The 18,052-nt window shown below is 44.9% G+C and overlaps 1 protein-coding gene across 2 annotated transcripts in view; it reads left to right on the top strand.

Annotated features, from left to right (window-relative positions):
* Positions 1–12,270, top strand: part of Kpna6 (karyopherin subunit alpha 6) — a 30,112-nt gene extending 17,842 nt beyond the window's left edge. For both annotated transcript variants that reach the window (XM_041651467.1, XM_041651466.1), the window contains exons 6-14: positions 1,223–1,354; positions 3,379–3,467; positions 4,038–4,137; positions 4,421–4,584; positions 4,899–4,977; positions 6,661–6,786; positions 7,218–7,345; positions 8,877–9,055; positions 10,484–12,270. In XM_041651467.1, coding sequence (XP_041507401.1) covers positions 1,223–1,354; positions 3,379–3,467; positions 4,038–4,137; positions 4,421–4,584; positions 4,899–4,977; positions 6,661–6,786; positions 7,218–7,345; positions 8,877–9,055; positions 10,484–10,671 — 1,185 coding nt within the window. In that variant the 3' untranslated portion in view covers positions 10,672–12,270. The remainder of the gene's footprint in view (positions 1–1,222; positions 1,355–3,378; positions 3,468–4,037; positions 4,138–4,420; positions 4,585–4,898; positions 4,978–6,660; positions 6,787–7,217; positions 7,346–8,876; positions 9,056–10,483) is intronic.
* Positions 12,271–18,052: the final 5,782 nt, after the last annotated feature.

The raw sequence follows: 18,052 nt of genomic DNA on the forward strand, positions 1-18,052 counted from the left end.
TCCAGGACAGGCTCCAAACCACAGAGAAACCCTGTCTCGAAAAACCAAAAAAAAAAAAAAAAAGTTTTAGGGTCAGGTGTGATATCACAATCTTTGCAACCAGCAAAGGAAAACAAATCTCTGATTTTGAGGCCACCTAAGTCTAAGAGAGAGAGAGAGAGAGAGAGAGAGAGAGAGAGAGAGAGAAAGAGATCGATCAATCTCGGGGCCAGTAAAATAATGGCTCTTTAGATTAAGGCACTTCCACCAGACCTGACAGTGTGGCCTTGAACACACATTGTGGAAGGAAAGAACTGGCTCCTGCAAGTTGTCCTCTGAACTCCAAACATGCCATGGCACATAGGAATACACATAGATAAATAAAATTAAAGAAAAAAAGATCTCAATAATTGAGGTAAAGAAAAGAAAAAGAAAAGAAAAAGAAAAGAATTGAGGTAATTTGTGAACCTGGCTAAGTTTCCACAATGTATATATGCCAAAACATGTACATGCTGAAAAAAAAAATTGCTTTAAGCCAGACGTGACAGCACACCCAAATATTTTCACTATGTAGTGGGCAGGGAATAAGGATTGCCACAAGTTCGATACCAGCCTGGCTACATAGCAAGACCCTTTCTCAAGAGAGCTACAGAGAAACCCTGTCTTGAAGGAAAGAGAGAGAGAAAGAAAAACCCATGAAGGAAGTTTTTGATTTCAGAGATTCCAAAATGTGATACACTATTTATGGTATTTATTATATATCAGAGGGTCTAGTGCTCCTCTAACTTAGTGACCTGATACAGGTCACTCAGCCTCTCTGGGTCTTTGTTCCCCAGAAACATTTAATGAGCAAGGCCATTAGAACTTGTTAGAGAGACAGCAGAGAGTAGGTTGAGAGCCTACTGAACTCATGACTGAACTTCTGGCACACAGGGGACAGAGGCTAAAGCTCAAGGTGAGCCTTGGCTACAGACCTTGAAGAGGCGGACAGGGGAGAAGAGAACACACTATTACTCTTATCCTTGTTTCAGAAACAAAAGAACTGAAGCTCAGGAAATGACAAACCCACAGGTGTTAGTTGAGGACTCATTATGCACATTGCTGCTCTTCAAAGCACTACTTAAAGGATGGTGGGCAAAGACATGTTTGGTTTTGGTTTCTTTATTGACTGTTTTGGGGCAGGTGGTAGGTATGTTGTTCATTCTGGAATGACCTCTCAGTTGTGGCCTAATCTTACTTTCAGTTTGAAGCTGCCTGGGCTCTGACAAACATTGCCTCTGGAACCTCTCAGCAGACCAAAATTGTCATTGAAGCAGGAGCTGTCCCCATTTTTATAGAGCTGCTTAACTCAGACTTTGAAGATGTACAAGAACAGGTAATGTTCAAGATTCGATTAAGGTTTTGATGGTGTTGACAATATAATTATTTATATTTGGAGGCAGGTTCATTGGTGCATGCTTTTAATCTCAGCACTTGGGAGTCGGGCAATCAGATGTCTGAGTTTGAAGACAGCCAAGGCTTCACAGAGAGACCCTATCTCAAAAACAAAAACAAAAAATAAAAAGTGTGTCTTCAGGTTTTATCCCATGTCTTCCAGTGGTCCTCTACAGGTCAGTTTCAGAGTATCGCTTATTACTTACAGAGCCCCAGAGGAACTGCCTCAGTCTGTGTGATGAAGTTAAGTAGAAGGGGCGGCTAGATAGCCTTTGGGTTTAGTCCCTACCATAGACAAGCCCAGAATTGCTGGGTAAAAACTTAGGTCACATCTCTCTATAACCTAGGTGTATTACTTTGGAGATTGGATTATGAAAACACTTGAACAGTGCGGGGCTAGAGAATGTAGTTCAGTTGGTAGAGTTCTTGCTTAGTAAGTATGAATAACTCCTGGGTGTAATCCCCAATACCAAAAAATCCCAGCAAACCTGTAAGAATCAGTGGTTCAAGGTTATCTTTGGGTACATAGCACACTTAAGGCCAGCCCATTTAAAAATAAATATAAATCAGTACACTTGAACAATGGGAATTTGGCAGATGGTAAGTATGTCTGTGCATTGGGAAGGTGGCAGAGGTCATAAAAGCTATGTGCTACCATATCACCACTCCCTCCCCGCTATCCTGTGCGTCTGTTCTATTTGGCCCTTCCTGAGTCACATCCTTGATGATAAATAAACTGAGTAAACACAAATAAAAAGTGAGTCCAGTTCTCCACACTTGACCTGTGGCATCTGTGCTAAATCCACAGTTAGTGTTGGAATTGGATCACACTATCAGACACACGATTGGTGTCAGAGGATTAGTTGTTAGTGTGAGGTAAATTTTATAATTTTAGTATCAAAGGTGCTGTTGGAAAAGAAGCCACACCGTTGAGGTGAAGACACAACTTCAATTTCTTCTATGAATTCTTGATCATTTCACAGAAATGGAGAAGAGGTAGCCAGGTAGGCATGGTGGCAGACGCTTATAATCTCTGGATTCGAGGCTACATAATGAGTTCCAGACTAACCAGGGACTACAAAATAAATGAAAGAATGAATGCATGAATGAAATGAGTAAATAAATGCTTGATTCTCCTGTTATGAAAATGAGTTCCACAAAAATGGAAAACTGGTAGGATCTTCTTTTCCTGGTGTAGATCAGGTCTGTGGTAAAGGAAGCATCCAATCTTTTTGATCACTTTCTCCTTTTTTGGTTTTTCGAAACAGGGTTTCTTTTTGTAGCTTTGGACCCTGTCCTGTAACTCACTCTGTAGACCAGGCTGCCCTCGAACTCACAGAGATCTGCCTGTCTCTGCCTCCAGAGTGTAGGGATTAAAGGCGTGTGTCACCACCCAACCACTTTCTCTTTTTCTAAAGGAAGGGTGAGGTGTAGTTTGGTGTCTCTGGCTTCAGTTCAGATGGCAGCCTATCTTCTCCCACAAAACCAGGGCCTCCTGGGGAAAAGCTCTTAGAGCAAGGCTTCCAGGAGGGAGATCACTGGAGCTTGTTGTCAAGCCCTAACACTGTCTAGTCACAGAAGCCAGGCAGTGGTGGTACACGTCTTTGTTCCCAGCACGGGGGTTCTGGTGTGGTGTGCAGAGGCCAGCCTAGTCTACAGAACTGCTTCAGGACAGCCAGAGCTACACAGAGACACCTTGTCTCAAGAGATGGCTCAGCAGTTAAGAGCATTGCCTGCTCTTCCAAAGGTCCTGAGTTCAATTCCCAGCAACCACATGGTGGCTCACAACCATCTGTAATGGGGTCTGGTGCCCTCTTCTGGCCTGCAGGCATACACACAGAATATTGTATACATAATAAATAAATATAAAAAAAACCTGAAGTGTGTTTGGTGGCGGGGGGGTGAGCAACTAGTAGTCATAGAAGCTACCAAGTTCTGAGTGACAGTTCCATCATCCCTTTTCAGGCAGTCTGGGCTCTGGGAAACATAGCTGGAGACAGTTCGGTTTGCAGAGATTACGTCTTGAATTGTTCCATCCTTAATCCTTTGTTAACGTGAGTAATTACGATCATTTGCACCTGGGGCATCTGTAGGGCAGCTAAATAACAGTACATTTTGGGGGTAACTTACTACTTAAGATAGTAAAACCCTGGGCTGGGGTGTAGTGGCACACACCTTTAATCCTAACATTCAGAAGTAGAAGCAGGCACATCTGAGTTTCAGGACAGCCAGGCTTATAGACCAAGTTTCAGGACAGCTAAGGCTAACCAGAAAATACCTTATCTCAAAAAATAAATAGGGGGGGGGGGGTGGAGAGATGGCTCAGAGGTTAAGAGCACTGGCTGTTCTTCCAAAGGTCCTGAGTTCAATTCCAAGCAACCACATGGTGACTCACAACCATCTGTAATGAGATCTTGCCCTCTTCCTGCCTGCAGGCATACATACACCTTTAGTCCTATCATCTGGGAGTCCAGCCTGGTCTCCATAGCATGTTTCAGAGCAGCCAGGACTACACAGTGACCCTTTTTCAAGAACAAAAGAGTCTTAGGGGTCTGGGTTTGCCTCTAGGATTTTTTGGTAACAGCCCTATGCTAGAACATCAGTGGCTTTGTTGTTTCCTTCAGACTCCTTACTAAGTCCACACGACTGACAATGACAAGGAATGCAGTCTGGGCCCTGTCAAACCTCTGCAGAGGGAAGAACCCGCCTCCAGAATTTGCAAAGGTAAGGACTACTTGCTAGCCATAGTGATTCCAGGTTTCGTTATAGGAAGTCTTTAAGTTTTGGGAAGATCCCTGAGAGTCTCAAATCATGTGAAACTAAAAGGCACTTGCCAGTGTAGCAGGCCATCTTGTGCGCCTTGGTAGGAGAACGCAAAGGTGGGCCTGCAGGTTTGATGACATTCCCAGGCTCTAGAATTGCGTGTAGGGAAGGAGCGGCAGTGATGGACTCAGTGATTGTGCTGACGTAGCCTTGCTCTCAGTCCTCCTCACTCTGCTTCCAACAGGTCTCTCCTTGTTTGCCTGTATTGTCTCGCCTACTCTTCAGCAGCGACTCAGACTTGCTGGCAGATGCTTGCTGGGCCCTCTCGTACCTGTCTGATGGTCCCAATGAGAAGATCCAGGCAGTCATAGACTCTGGAGTTTGCCGAAGACTTGTAGAACTTCTGATGTGAGTTGTTTCAGTTTAAGAGGGTAAAAGTTTCCCTAGCTTCACCAAGTTCAAAAAGTTCTAGCTTAAGATAGGCAGGGTGATGCATGCCTGTAAACCCAGCATTTGGAGTCTGAGGCAGGAGAATCACAAATTCAAGGACAATCTGGGCTTCAGAGTGAAACTGTCTCATAAAACAAAAGAAAAAAGCTATGAACAGCAGATTGCTGACCTCTCGGTGTCTGGAGCTGTAAGGAATGCTGCCAGCCTTGGTCTTCAGCAGGGCTGAATATGAAGTGTTGCTTCACTACTGAGGAGTTGTTCTTCCTTTGTAGGCACAACGATTACAAAGTCGCGTCTCCTGCCTTGAGAGCTGTGGGTAATATTGTCACTGGTGATGACATCCAGACCCAGGTAAGGGAGATAGGATTTTTGGGGGGGGGGGGGGGGGGCGGATTCAAGACAGGGTTTCTCTTTGGTTTTGGAGCCTGTCCTGGAACTAGCTCTTTTAGACCAGGCTGGTCTCGAACTCACAGAGATCCCCCTGCCTCTGCCTCCCGAGTGCTGGGATTAAAGGTGTGTGCCACCACCCGGCCAGGAGATAGGATCTTAACTCAGACTAACTATGGGAGAACAAACCTGTGGACAAAAGTCTTCGGTGATGGGAGGCCGCGTGGTCTAGCAGAGAACGAACGGCTTTAGCATTGTCACTCTCTGGTTTTCAGAGTTTCTTCTTCTCTTAAATTAGAACAGATCATCCAGGTAGTGCTTGTGAAAAGAAAGCTCAATGGAATGACTGAATTTAATTGGTCATGATGAGAGAGTTACATCTGATCTGTAATCCTTACAGAAAGCTGTTGGCTCCACCAATGCTTTCTAGACCTTTAGGATCCCATAGATATCACCTTGTGTTAACCTCATGTTAAACTTTTGAGCCATGTGTGGCTCACACCTGTAATCCTAGCCCTTAAGGGTCAGCTAGTTCAAGCCTATCCTCAGCTATATGAAACCCTATCTCAAAAGCTCAAAAATATGAAAATTCCTACAAACCAACAGCAGAATGGTGCATCCACTGGGGAGGCTGAAGTAGAAAGGATTACATGAGCCCAGTATTTTGAGGCCAGCCTGAGCAATATAACAAAGTCCTGTCACAGAAAAGTAAAATACTGTGCGCTCTGTACACACTTGAGCACAGAAATGTAAAATGAAAGGAATGTTCCCTGCCATGAGGGCACAGTAAGTTTCCCTTGTTCAAAAGTAAGGACTCTGCTGATTTCCTTTTTGATTTCTTCAGTTAGTAGTTGTGGTTTAAACTCCATGAGTTAGCATGTGCTCTCGTTTTTCTTGCTGTTGCTTTGTAGCTTATTCCATTGGGTTGCTATAGACACTTCATTGTAAGTGGAGTCACACAATATCCCTTACGTCTGGCTTGCTTAGCATAATGTCTGTAAGGTTCATATATGTTGTAGCATGTGTCAGAATTTTCCTAGTAAGGCTAAATGATAGTCTAGTGTTTGCGTGTACTGTATTTTTAAATCCCCTTCATCCATCTTGGACATTTATGTTGCTTTTACTTCTTCCCTATTATGCATAATACTGCTATGGACCCTGGTATACAGCTGCCAGTCTCTGCTTGCTTTTCTTTTTGGTCTTGTATATGCAAAAGAGATTAGATAACATGGTAATTTATGCTAATTTTACGAGTTTAACTGCTGTGTTGTTTTCTATCTCTACCAGCACCAGATTCTCCCTCTCTTATAACAGCTATCCTAAAGAGAAAAAAGTGCTGTCTCATGGTTTGATTTTTTTTTCCTCTGTTGAAAGTGGTGTTGAGCCTATTTTGTGTGCTAATTGACAATCTATATATCATTATTTGAAGAAATGTTTTTTGAAGCCCTTTGTTCATTTTTAGTTTGGTTGCTTAGGGTGTTTTTATGATTTTAGGAGTCATTTATACATTCTGGATATTAACCCTTGTCAATATGTTTTCCAAGTATTCTCTCCTATTCTGTGGGTTGGTTTGCACTGTTTATGGTGTTTTGAAGTATGGGTAACTCTAAATATCTAATTTTTTTGTATTTCTGTGCTTTTGTCCAGGTTATTCTTAACTGTTCAGCCCTCCCATGCCTCCTCCACCTGCTGAGCAGCTCTAAGGAGTCAATCCGGAAGGAAGCTTGCTGGACCATTTCAAACATCACTGCTGGCAACAGGGCTCAGATACAGGTAGATTTGCTTCCACAGAAACAGTGTAGCTCAGTGGTAGAATATTTTCCCATCACCACCAAAACAACTGGGGTCAGCATGGCCAGTTGGTCAGTGGCTCTACATAGTGGAAGCTAGGTTTCCCCTCGCTTTGTCAGCTGGGGTCAAAGAACTTTCACTTAGGTTAACGGAGAGAAACCTACGTTGAAAGTGATTTTTGTACTATGTTTGCCATTTCTTCATCTTTTCCTCTGAGACCTATCCTATTCTACCTCTGCCTCAAGTGTCTCATGGAGTCCAGGCTAGCCTCTGATAACCTTGAATTCCTGATTTCCTGCCTTCATTATCCCAAGTATTGGAATTACACAAGCATGTCATCATACCTGACCCTTCTGCTTTTTCTCCTTAAACTACCTTTCTGCCTCCATCCTCCTTCCTCATTTTTCTTTCAGGCTGTCATAGATGCAAATATCTTCCCTGTGTTGATCGAAATCCTTCAGAAAGCAGAGTTTCGTACCAGGAAAGAAGCTGCCTGGGCCATCACTAATGCCACATCAGGAGGAACCCCAGAGCAAATCAGGTATGATTCCTTTCCCAACATTTTAAATGTGTGGTCTCCTTTCTTTGTTCATGGTTTTCAGATAGCTAAATGGCTTTTGATGGGAAAGGTCTGCCCTAGTCTAACTGTAATAAGGCTTAACTGGAAAGCTGCTAAATGATACAGGGCGCCGGTCTAGATTCCTGTGTGAGATAGGCTGACCTCTCCTAACTCTGCCTCCCAAATGTTTGGATTATGCACACACACCTCTGTACTCCATGCCTCCATATCCACCCAGTTTGTACATATGCTCCTTTATTCTATTTTGTATCATCTAAACAATAGGAATGGTGGAAACTGATAAGGGTCTATAACCTACTGAAGGGGTCACTGGAGAAAGGAAAACTCATTAGAAAATAGAAGCTGGACATGATGGTATATGACTTAGATCTAGGATCTCTGGAGGCAGAGACAAGCAGATCTCTGTGAATTTGAAGCCAGCATGATCTACATAGCGAATCCCAGGCCAGCAAGGGCTACATAAAGAAACCAGGCTTAAAAAGCACTCAGAGGGGAGCCGGGCGGTGGTGCACAGCTTTAATCCCAGCACTCGGGAGGCAGAGACAGACAGATCTCTGGGTTTAAGGCCAGCCTGGTCTACAGAATTAAGTTCCAGTACAGTCTCCAAAACTAGAGAAACCCTGTCTCAAAAAAACAAAAAGGGGGGGAGGGGTATTAAATACAGCATTATATAGTATGCTTGTTAGATGAGAAATCAGTATACAAAAAGGTCTAAGAATTTGGAGAGCTTCACAAATTTGACTACATTTATGTAAAAGGAATATTGCGTAGAACTAAAGAGATGGGAACCAGATTGTAGACTATCTGTATTAACAAACAATAGAGGTTGTCCTCAGGGAAATAAAGAACCAGAAAAATTTCTTTTTTTAAATAAATATTTATTTATTATGCATACAATATTCTGTCTGTGTGTATGTCTGCAGGCCAGAAGAGGGCACCAGACCTCATTACAGATGGTTGTGAGCCACCATGTGGTTGCTGGGAATTGAACTCAGGACCTTTGGAAGAGCAGGCAATGCTCTTAACTACTGAGCCATCCCTCCAGCCCCCAGAAAATTTTCTTTAAAAAAAAAAAAGATTTATTATGAATACAGTATTCTGCCTACATAGCCTGTATTCCAGAAGAGGGCACCAGTCAGTTCTCATTATATAGATGTTTGTGAGCCACCATGTGATTGCTGGGAATTGTACTCAGGTTCTCTGGAAAAGCAGCCAGTGTTCCTAACCTGAGCCATCTCTTCATCTCCCCAAAGAATTTCGCAATGTGTCTACAGTGATTCATATTGTGGCCGGTGTGGCGTTAGGACTCTGGATTTGTTCATCAGGGAACTAGATGTGCGGCAGAGCAAGAGTGTAGAGATTAAGTTGAAGATAGGAGATTATCAAAACTCAGGAAGAATTCATTGTTTTCTATATGAGAGAAGCAAAGCCCCTGCCTAGAGCTTTACTTGTTCTGCATTAATTTGGAGCTTACTTCATCTCTGGTCCCCAGGTACCTGGTGTCGCTGGGCTGCATCAAACCACTGTGTGACTTGCTAACTGTAATGGATTCAAAGATTGTGCAAGTAGCCCTCAATGGACTAGAGAACATCTTGCGGCTTGGAGAGCAAGAGGGCAAGCGTAGTGGCTCAGGGGTCAATCCCTACTGTGGCCTCATTGAGGAGGCCTATGGTAAGTTCTCTCCCTGATTGCACATATGTCCATCTGTGGGGAGATGTTGGAGCACATCCACACATTTTATGAAACTTTAGTCTGATTATTTTGTATTTTTTACTACATTTATTTATCCACTTATTTGTGTGTGTGTGTACATGTGAGTGTGAGCGCGCATGATCTGTCACATTTGGATATGGAAGTCAGAGGACAACCTGCAGGAGTCAGTTGCATCATGTGGGTTGTGAAGATTGTCAGGTTTGGCAACAAACACCTTTACACCCACTTCTAGACCAATGATGAGTTTCTGTTCTAGCCAAGCTATACCATGCATGCTTACAGACCTTTCCTTGGGAATACCTGACATGTACTGACTAGCCAGGTAGCTAGAACTAATTAGTATTAGTTTTCTTGTTCCACCAGTCCCTTCTTTCTCTGAGCAGCAATAGGTCATTGTTATTCTCATAGGGTCTGCCTGCCTAAAAAGTAGATATGGCCAGGCAGTGGTGGCACATGCCTTTAATCCCAGTACTCAGTCAGTTCTAGGCCAACCTGATCTATCAAGCGAGTTCCAGTATAGCCTTGGCTGTTACACAGAGAAACTGTGTCTCGAAAAGCTAAAAGCAAAAGTAGATATGATACAGGTGTAAGAAGGAAGTCAAAAATTTGATACTACCACCAGGAGCTAAAAGACAGCAATCTCTTCTGTAAAAATAATGAATTGTAGCCAGACAGTGATGGCTCAGTCTTTTAATCCCTGCACTTATGAGGCAGAGGCAGGTGGATCTCTTGAGTTCTAGGCCAGCCTGGTCTACACAGCAAGTTCCAGGACAGCCGAAAAAGAAAAAAAAATACTGAATTGCCTCTACCAACCCTTGTCAGAGGGGGCAAAATCATGATTTGCTCAGAGTTAGCTTAAAACAGAATTTGGGCTCAAACCTCTAATTTGTGTGTGTGCACATGTGTTGTGTCCAAGTGTAAGCCAGAGGTCAACCTCAGGTGTCCTTCCTCAAGAGCTAAACACCTTGTTTTGTTTTTTGGTTGGTTGGTTGTTTTTTTGTTTTTGAGAGAGAGGACTTGTGCTCCCTCAGTCCTAGGGCTCACTGAGGAAGCCTGTTGACAAGCCAAGCAGTTTGCCCCAATGCTGTCCTCCCCGCCCCTACTAGGGTTATAAGTGCCTGCCACCTTTTCTATCTAGCTGTGGGTTCCTGGGAGCAAACTCATGCTTCAGGGCAAGCACTTTACAACTGAGGTTTGTTCTAGCTCCCTAGACCTCTACTATCAGCTGACATTTCGATGTCTTTTCTTCTGCAATTCTATAATTTGAGGAAGCGATCTTGTCTCCTTTTTCAAGTCAAGAAATGATGTGATCTTACTACTTTTATTTAAAAATTTGTCCCTCGGGAAAGGAAAATTCCATATATATATTTCTTCTTACCACCTTAGGCTTGGATAAAATCGAGTTTCTCCAGAGCCACGAGAATCAGGAAATCTACCAGAAGGCCTTTGACCTCATTGAGCACTACTTCGGTGTAGAAGATGACGATAGCAGCCTGGCTCCTCAGGTGGATGAGACGCAACAGCAGTTCATCTTCCAACAGCCCGAGGCCCCCATGGAGGGCTTCCAGCTATAATGTCTGCCTCCGGGGAGGGGAGGGCATGGGAAGCACCACCAGCCAGCGGAAGAGCAGCCCTCTGGTGGGCAGGGAAACAGCCACCCCACCAGCAGCCACCATACACCTGCTGCCCTGGAGACTGTGCTCTTACCTGCTCATCCCCTTCCCTGGAGGGCACCCTCTGGACAGACAGAAGCGTCTGAGGCTCACACTGGGTTTTGTGACAAGAAGGGGGCGTGTGGGTTTTCTTCTTACACTTTATTTTGCCTGCACACATTCTTTAACCCAGGAGCCCAGGGGTAGACAAAGGAGGACTGAGGTAATCAATTTGCACCTTTAAAAATTTTTTCTTTTCTTTAGTGGTGACTTCCTTCCCATTTATCTTGCTTCATCCATCCCAGTCCTCTGCCCTGGTGTGTGTAACTCTTATCTCGGGTACTTGAGCAGATGGAATATTCCAGAGGGGGGGTGGGGAGGGGAGAAGTCCAAAACAAAGTGTTCTTGCTCTGACTGAATAGTAATCTTGTATGCTTGGATTGGTTATTTAATTTTTTTCTTTTGCACATTTTTCTTGTATTAAGGTTGCTCTTCCCAAAAAAAGCTGGTTTTAAGAACCCAGCTGCCAGCACTGTCTGGAAATAGAGGCTAATTAGGGAGACCCCCATGAGACAAAGGTCCCTCCCTCCTCTGACCCTATGCCTAAGCCCTCCCCCTCACTCTCCTGGGACACATCACCAGTGTGAGTGGAAGGGAGGAGCACAGGCCTTCAGACAGGGCTTCCCTTTTGTAGCTACTGACCCTGTATCCTACCCACCTCCTAAATGGTGCGACCCAACTTCATTTGTTTACTTGAAAATTCACCTCAGAGTTGAATGAACCTCTGAGGTGGCTGTGTTTTCTCCTGAGCTTGAGATGGTGGGCTGTGGTCCTTCCTTCTCCTGAGGAGAAAGTCCTTGCTCTGATGACCCATAAGTTGCAGAGGAGGTTGGAGTTAGGGTCGTGTATTGGGATAGTCAGGAATCCCTGCCTTTGGCCTTTCTTCTTCCTTCTGCCATAGTTGGATCATGTATATTTTACTTCCAAAGGAGAGAATGTCAAAGTTCTGTATTTTTTTTTATAGTCTATATATTAAGTAAGTCAGTCTTAAAGGTCGTAGGAGGACAAAAACCGCCTGTGAGTGGGATACTGTGAGGAAGACCAGAAAGAGGTGTAGAAGCTTCCCACTCAGAGGACTGAACTTGGTCCTTTTCTTCTCTGCTTGGATTCTGGGCCACCGCTTGGGACCAACTCTCACCTCTGGAGCCTTCAAGTCAATCGGCCTGGGCTGATTGTCCCAGTACCTGAAGGGAGCAAAGAGGGCCTCAGGGCCTGGTGAAGTCTGCTGCTCTGGTCCTTCTGAGCAGAAAGCAGCCTGCCTTATCTAACTCAGTGCCAGTCCTGTTACCCAGATAAGTGGCGACACAGCTGCCTCTCCTGTCATCAGAGAACCTTGGCGACCTGGATACTTTGAGAGCTGTTGGCATCTCCCTTCTGAGGTCCTTGTACCTGGATTGGATTTCCCCTTCTTGTGACAGTTACACAGACACATTTTCTTCTGAGTAAAGCTGGTTCAATACCTCAGGCTGGCCTGTGTTTTAGTGGGTTACACGTTACACTAAAACTGAGCTCTAGGGGCAGGGAGTGGGGTGTGCTGTCATCGAGGTGTAGACCACCTGTGGAACCCCATTGTGGTGAAGTGGGGGTATCCCATCCTCGTGTACACTTCTCTTTCTCCAGAAACAGCATTCTTCTTATTCCTGTTCCCACAGATTTCCCTTTGGCTCCCACACATGCAGATCTGAAGTTCAGGTTCTTGCTGTTGGCCATTGGCTTTCAGATTGACCCTGCTCCTAAGAAAAGTAGTTCAGGGCTGGCAGTTTATACTGGAAACCTTGACCAACATTGGGCCACATTGGCGAGTCAACTATTACTCCTCTACTCTCTGGCCTTCCGGGAAGGCAATAGGCAGAGCCTTTTTTTTTAACCTGGCCCGCAGCTTTATTACAAACTCTGCTCCTAGTTCAAAATCCCTCCATGACTGCCATCATCAATCACCCTTGTCGGAAGAGCAGAACACTGTAGTGGGGTCTACTCTGAACATCTCAAGCAACAGTTAAGCCCCTGCGTTGGAGCCAGAGTCTCAATATGAGCCATGAATGTCTACTTTCCCTATCCTTTCTCCAGTATTGCTTTGCCTTCAGACTTGGATCCAGTACCAGATGAAAGGCTGGTTACCTAGCTGTTTTAGGCATCCCACACTGAGATGTTCTTAAGTGACTAATAGAGTGGTCATTCCTAGATGCTGTCTTCAGTCTCCATCTCTCTCCAGTGACCACAGGCCTTGATGTTGGCTGCAGCCTTCTGGCATAACCCTATGAGTTCTGTCCTGTTGGCACAATTGTTCCTTGGGTCTGTGCACACATTCGCACTTGCAAGAAGCTAGTATTGGTGGCCTTTTTTTGGAGAGCTCTGGTGTTCCCCTTTACCTGGGACCCTATATCTTCTGCTTCTCCCTCTGTACCTGGAAGTCATCTCCAGCCTGTGTGCTGAAGCCAACCACAGGTTACGGCTGCTATTGTCTTCTGCTACAAGAGATGAAAAGAAGGTTCTTTTTTGTTCTTTTGGTTTTTCTGTGCAGCTCTGGCTGTCCTGGAACTCACTCTGTAGACCAAGCTGGCCTTGAACTCAGAGATCCTCCTGCCTATGCCTCCCGAGTGCTGGGATTGAAGGCCTGCACCACCACTGCCTGGCGCCATGGCAAAAAGAAGTTTCTTAAATGCGGTCTTTTTACTTACCTGAAACCAACCCAGTAAAAAGAGAACCTTCCTGCGTGGAGGAACTGTTTCTCCTCCCATCTGCTGGTCACATAGCACTTCATCTTAACTCCATGCCCTCCTGTGGAGGCTTCTTTTCTTTCTGTTCTGACCTCATCTCTTCCCCAGCTTCACTCAGTTTGGTGTCCATCCTCTTGGGTATTATTCCGGCTCAAGGTCTAACTTCTCGAAGGCAAAAAGCCAGTTTCCCCAGGTCCCTGCAGACCCAGGAGGGTGACAGGATGTTGGCAAGCTTCCCTAGCAGGCTGGGGAAGGAGGGGTTCAAGGCTCAATGTACTGAACCAGGGCAGATCCTGAGCAGCAACAGCAGCAGCAGCCTCAGATGGCGAGGCCGTAAGGGATAGACTTCTGGCGCATTCTAGACCAACCTCATCCAGTATTTTTTCTGTTTTACCTCTTGTATTCTTTTGTTAGGCCAGCAAAACCGATAATTTGCCCCTCTGGGGATCCACAAGCTGCTCTTTAGCCAAAGGCTGTCATAACCGATTTGAGTTTCCAGTGTAGCCCCTAGTCCCACCCCAGAATAAGACATGCATGGCAGTGGAAGAATTTGAGGTCAATTCCAACCCAATCTGTATGAAAACTTATTTTTCTTTTTTATTATGTACATAGTGTTTGCTTGCATGTTTGCCCACAGGGCAGAAGGGGGCATCAGATCTCAGTACAGATGGTTGTGAGCCACCATGTGGTTGCTGGGAATTGAACTCGGGACCTCTGGATGAGCAGCCAGTGCTCTTAACCTCTGAGCCACCTCTCCAGCCCCTTATTTTTCTTTTGAGAGAGCATCTTGTTTGAAGCCAGAACTACATGCAGGACCAAAGCTGGCTATGAAGAAAGCAGCCATAACTGGGGAACCTGAACAGCAGAGGGGAAAAGGCTTGTGTGATGTGTCTTCAAAGGCTTGGGCTTACCTACCTATTTCTAGGCTGCTGCTCACACCAGCACATGCCAATGGTGCCCATGAGCCCTGTGCTCCTCTGGTTCTGATGCCATTGTTTAGCTTTAGAAAAAGACCATGGCATACTATGTGCAGGAAGTCTCAGCTCGAGGGTCCTGAGTCTGCCTGAAGCCTTGAAACCTCAGAAGCTTGGGTGGGTATTGGCTGTTGTAGTCAGCTTTTTTGGGAAATGCCTTTTTTTGACCTATTAAATAAACTAAGTGGGTATGAGGTCTCAGCTACCCAGCAGACAGAACCATCACCCAAGGACAGCTTGGGTTTCCAGGTAAGAGCCCTAGAAAGGTGAATTTAATCCTCACAGGTTTTGCTTTCTAAATTCATTTGCTTTTATTTTTCTAAGAACTGTAAACTCTATTTTTTCATGTTCTCAGGGCCCCTGGGCAGACAAACAAAGCTTGATTTCAGAGCAGAAATAGGCCAAGAAAACATGGCGTTGAGTGTGCTGAGTCCAGACTAATATTTATATACACATCCAAATTTGAAGAGAAAATGTATTTCTTTAGGTTTCAAACACTGTAATAGATACAAAGCAGAAATAAAAAGTTGCAAAGTTCTAACTTGTCTTCTTTGGTTTGGAGTGACCCTTACTGGGAAGTAAGCAGACCCGGAATGTCGATGGTAGAGTTCCTGTCTAGCATGCAGGAAGCCTTGGGATGTGAATAGTATAGAGTGCCTGACCTGGGTCCAGCACTCAGCACCATGGAAGCCAGACACTGGCCTGTAGAGGCAGGAGGACCAGCTTGGCTATGTGAAACCCTGTCTGTCTCCAAACCAAAGGGGACCATCAAGACTCTCAGCAGCTAAGGGAGGAAGCCATGTGCTTGTAATTACATTACATGGAGTATTTTTATTTTTTATTTATATATTTTTTTGTTTGTTTTTTGAGACAGGGTTTCTCTGTAGCTTTGGTGCCTGTCCCAGAACTAGCTCGTATAGACCAGGCTGGCCTCAAACTCCCAGAGATCCACCTGCCTCTGCCTCTGCCTCCCGAGTGCTGGGATTAAAGGCATGCGCCACTACCGCCCGGCTATGGAGTATTTTTAAAGTTTCTTCTTGATAATTTCCCCAAAGCTGAAGTAACTCATAAAGCACTGGACTACACCCAGCCACCAACAGGCCTTCTCACGTCGACTGCCGTGGGACTGGGAGGTCCAGCATTTCCATCAAGAGAAACTCCCAGTCACAATCATCACTCATAATTTTGAAGCCAGTGTCGGTGCTGTTCTTGAATACTAGATAAGATTTGGCTGTGCGAGATTAAGCTTTGACCAGAATAGTGGCACATGCCTATAATCCCAGTACCTGGTAGGGGAGGACAGTGCCAGGAAGGTCGGAGTGCTCAAGATTGACTGCCTAGCGTCCCTACGTCAAAAACCAAAACAAAAGTTGCTAGGCATGGTGGTATACACCTTTAATCCCAGCATGTAGGAGGAACCCTACTTTTCTCGCCCTGCCACCAGCAGCTCCTCATAACCGTATGATAGGCACTTTACCAACTGAATCATCAATTCCCAGCAACCACATGGTGGTTCACAACCACCTGTAAGGAGATCTGGTGCCCTCTACTGGCTAATAGGATATATGTAGGCAGTATACTGTATACATAATAAATCTTTAAAAAATATAAAAAGATAAATTGTATGTTTAGAATGTTAATTTTGCTAAGTTGATACACACCCATGAAACCATCACTACAGTCAAGATTGTGAACATCCATCACCTCCCTAGGTGTCCATGCGCCCCTGGGCGCCCTTCCTGATGCATTCCCATTTTACTGTCTCTGCCTCTTACTTCATGCCCAAAAACCCCATGAAAGTCGGATGTTAGTCAAGACTGATTAAACCGAATCTGACTAAACCCAAGGAAGGTTTTGGTTGGAAGACAGTGTGCAGTTTTAGTTAATTTTATTTACTTTTCTCTTTCTATGTACTGGGTATTAAGTCCAAGGCTTCACAGATACTAGGCAGGGCCCCAGATGCCATCTACCTGCGAGGTATCATTTGAAACAGGAACATCAATATGCCAGTTACCCTGGAGACAAATGACATGATCAGTTGTTGGGAATACCCTGGCAGACAGGCATTTAACTTTTTTTTTCTTATTTGTTTTGTTTTTGTTTGTTGTTTGTTTTTTCAAGACAGTGTTTCTCTTTCTCTGTAGCTTTGAATCCTGTCCTGGAACTCGCTCTGTAGATCAGCCTGGCCTCCCTAGTGCTGGGATTAAAGACGTACACCACCACTGCCTGGCGCATTTAACATTTTCTTTTTCTGTTTTTGGGTACTTCCTCCAAGAGGAACCCTGAGCCACTAAGCCAACAGAGAATTTTTTTCTTCTCTTTCCTTTTTTGGGGGGGAGAGGGGGAATTTCGATTTAGGTATTTTTCTTTTTTTTTTTGGTTTTTTCGAGACAGGGTTTCTCTGTAGCTTTGGAGCCTGTCCTGGAACTAGCTCTTGTAGACCAGGCTGGTCTCGAACTCACAGAGATCCGCCTGCCTCTGCCTCCCGAGTGCTGGGATTAAAGGCGTGCGCCACCACCGCCCGGCTCGATTTAGGTATTTTTCTGTGTAACAGCCCTAACTGTCCTGGAACTAGCTCTGTAGACCAGGCTGGCCTCGAACTCACAGAGATCCGCCTGCCTCTGCCTCCCAAGTGCTGGGATTAAAGGCGTGCACCACCACTCCCCGGCTCTGTGTGAGTTTATGTGCGCCACATTTGTGCAGGTGTTCACAGAAGCCAGACAGTGTCACATCCCTTAGAACACTGGCTCTCAGCCTTCCTAATGCTGTGACCCTTTAATACAGTTCCCCCTTTTGTGGGGACCCCCAACCATAAAATTCTTTTTTTTTTTTTAAGATTTATTTATTATGTATACAACATTCTGCCTCCATGTATGCCCGCACACCAGAAGAGGGCGCCAAATGTCATTACAGATGGTTGTGAGCCACCATATGGTTGCTGGGAATTGAACTCCGGACCTTTGGAAGAGCAGCCAGTGCTCTTAACCGCTGAGCCATCTTTCCAGCCCAAATTATTTTCCTTTTTTTTTTTTTTTTTTTTTTTTTTTTTGGTTTTTCAAGACAGGGTTTCTCTGTGGCTTTGGAGCCTGTCCTGGAACTAGCTCTGTAGACCAGGCTGGTCTCGAACTCACAGAGTCCACCTGCCTCTGCCTCCCGAGTGCTGGGATTAAAGGCGTGCGCCACCATCGCCCGGCCCAAATTATTTTCATTGTTACTTCATAACTGCAATATTGCTACTGCTATGAACCATAGTGTAAATACCTGATATGCAGGATATCTGGTATGTGACCCCTGTGAAAGATCCTTTGACCCCTCAAAGGGATCATGATCCAGACCCACAGGATGAAAACTATGGCCTTAGGACTAAACTTATAGATGGCTGTGAGCCACCTGATCTGGGTGCTGGGAGCTGAACTTGGAATCCTCTAAGTAAGGGATCTTAACCACTGATGCAGCTCCTCCATCCCTTGGTTTTTTGTTCTTTTAATTTTATGCATATGGATGTTTTGGCTGCATGTGTATCTGTATGTTATGTGTGTCCCTGGGGCCTGT

This window comes from Microtus oregoni, unplaced genomic scaffold, assembly GCF_018167655.1.
Source record: "Microtus oregoni isolate MIOR12 unplaced genomic scaffold, Mior012 000005F_ref0000423, whole genome shotgun sequence".
NCBI classification, from domain to species: domain Eukaryota; kingdom Metazoa; phylum Chordata; class Mammalia; order Rodentia; family Cricetidae; genus Microtus; species Microtus oregoni.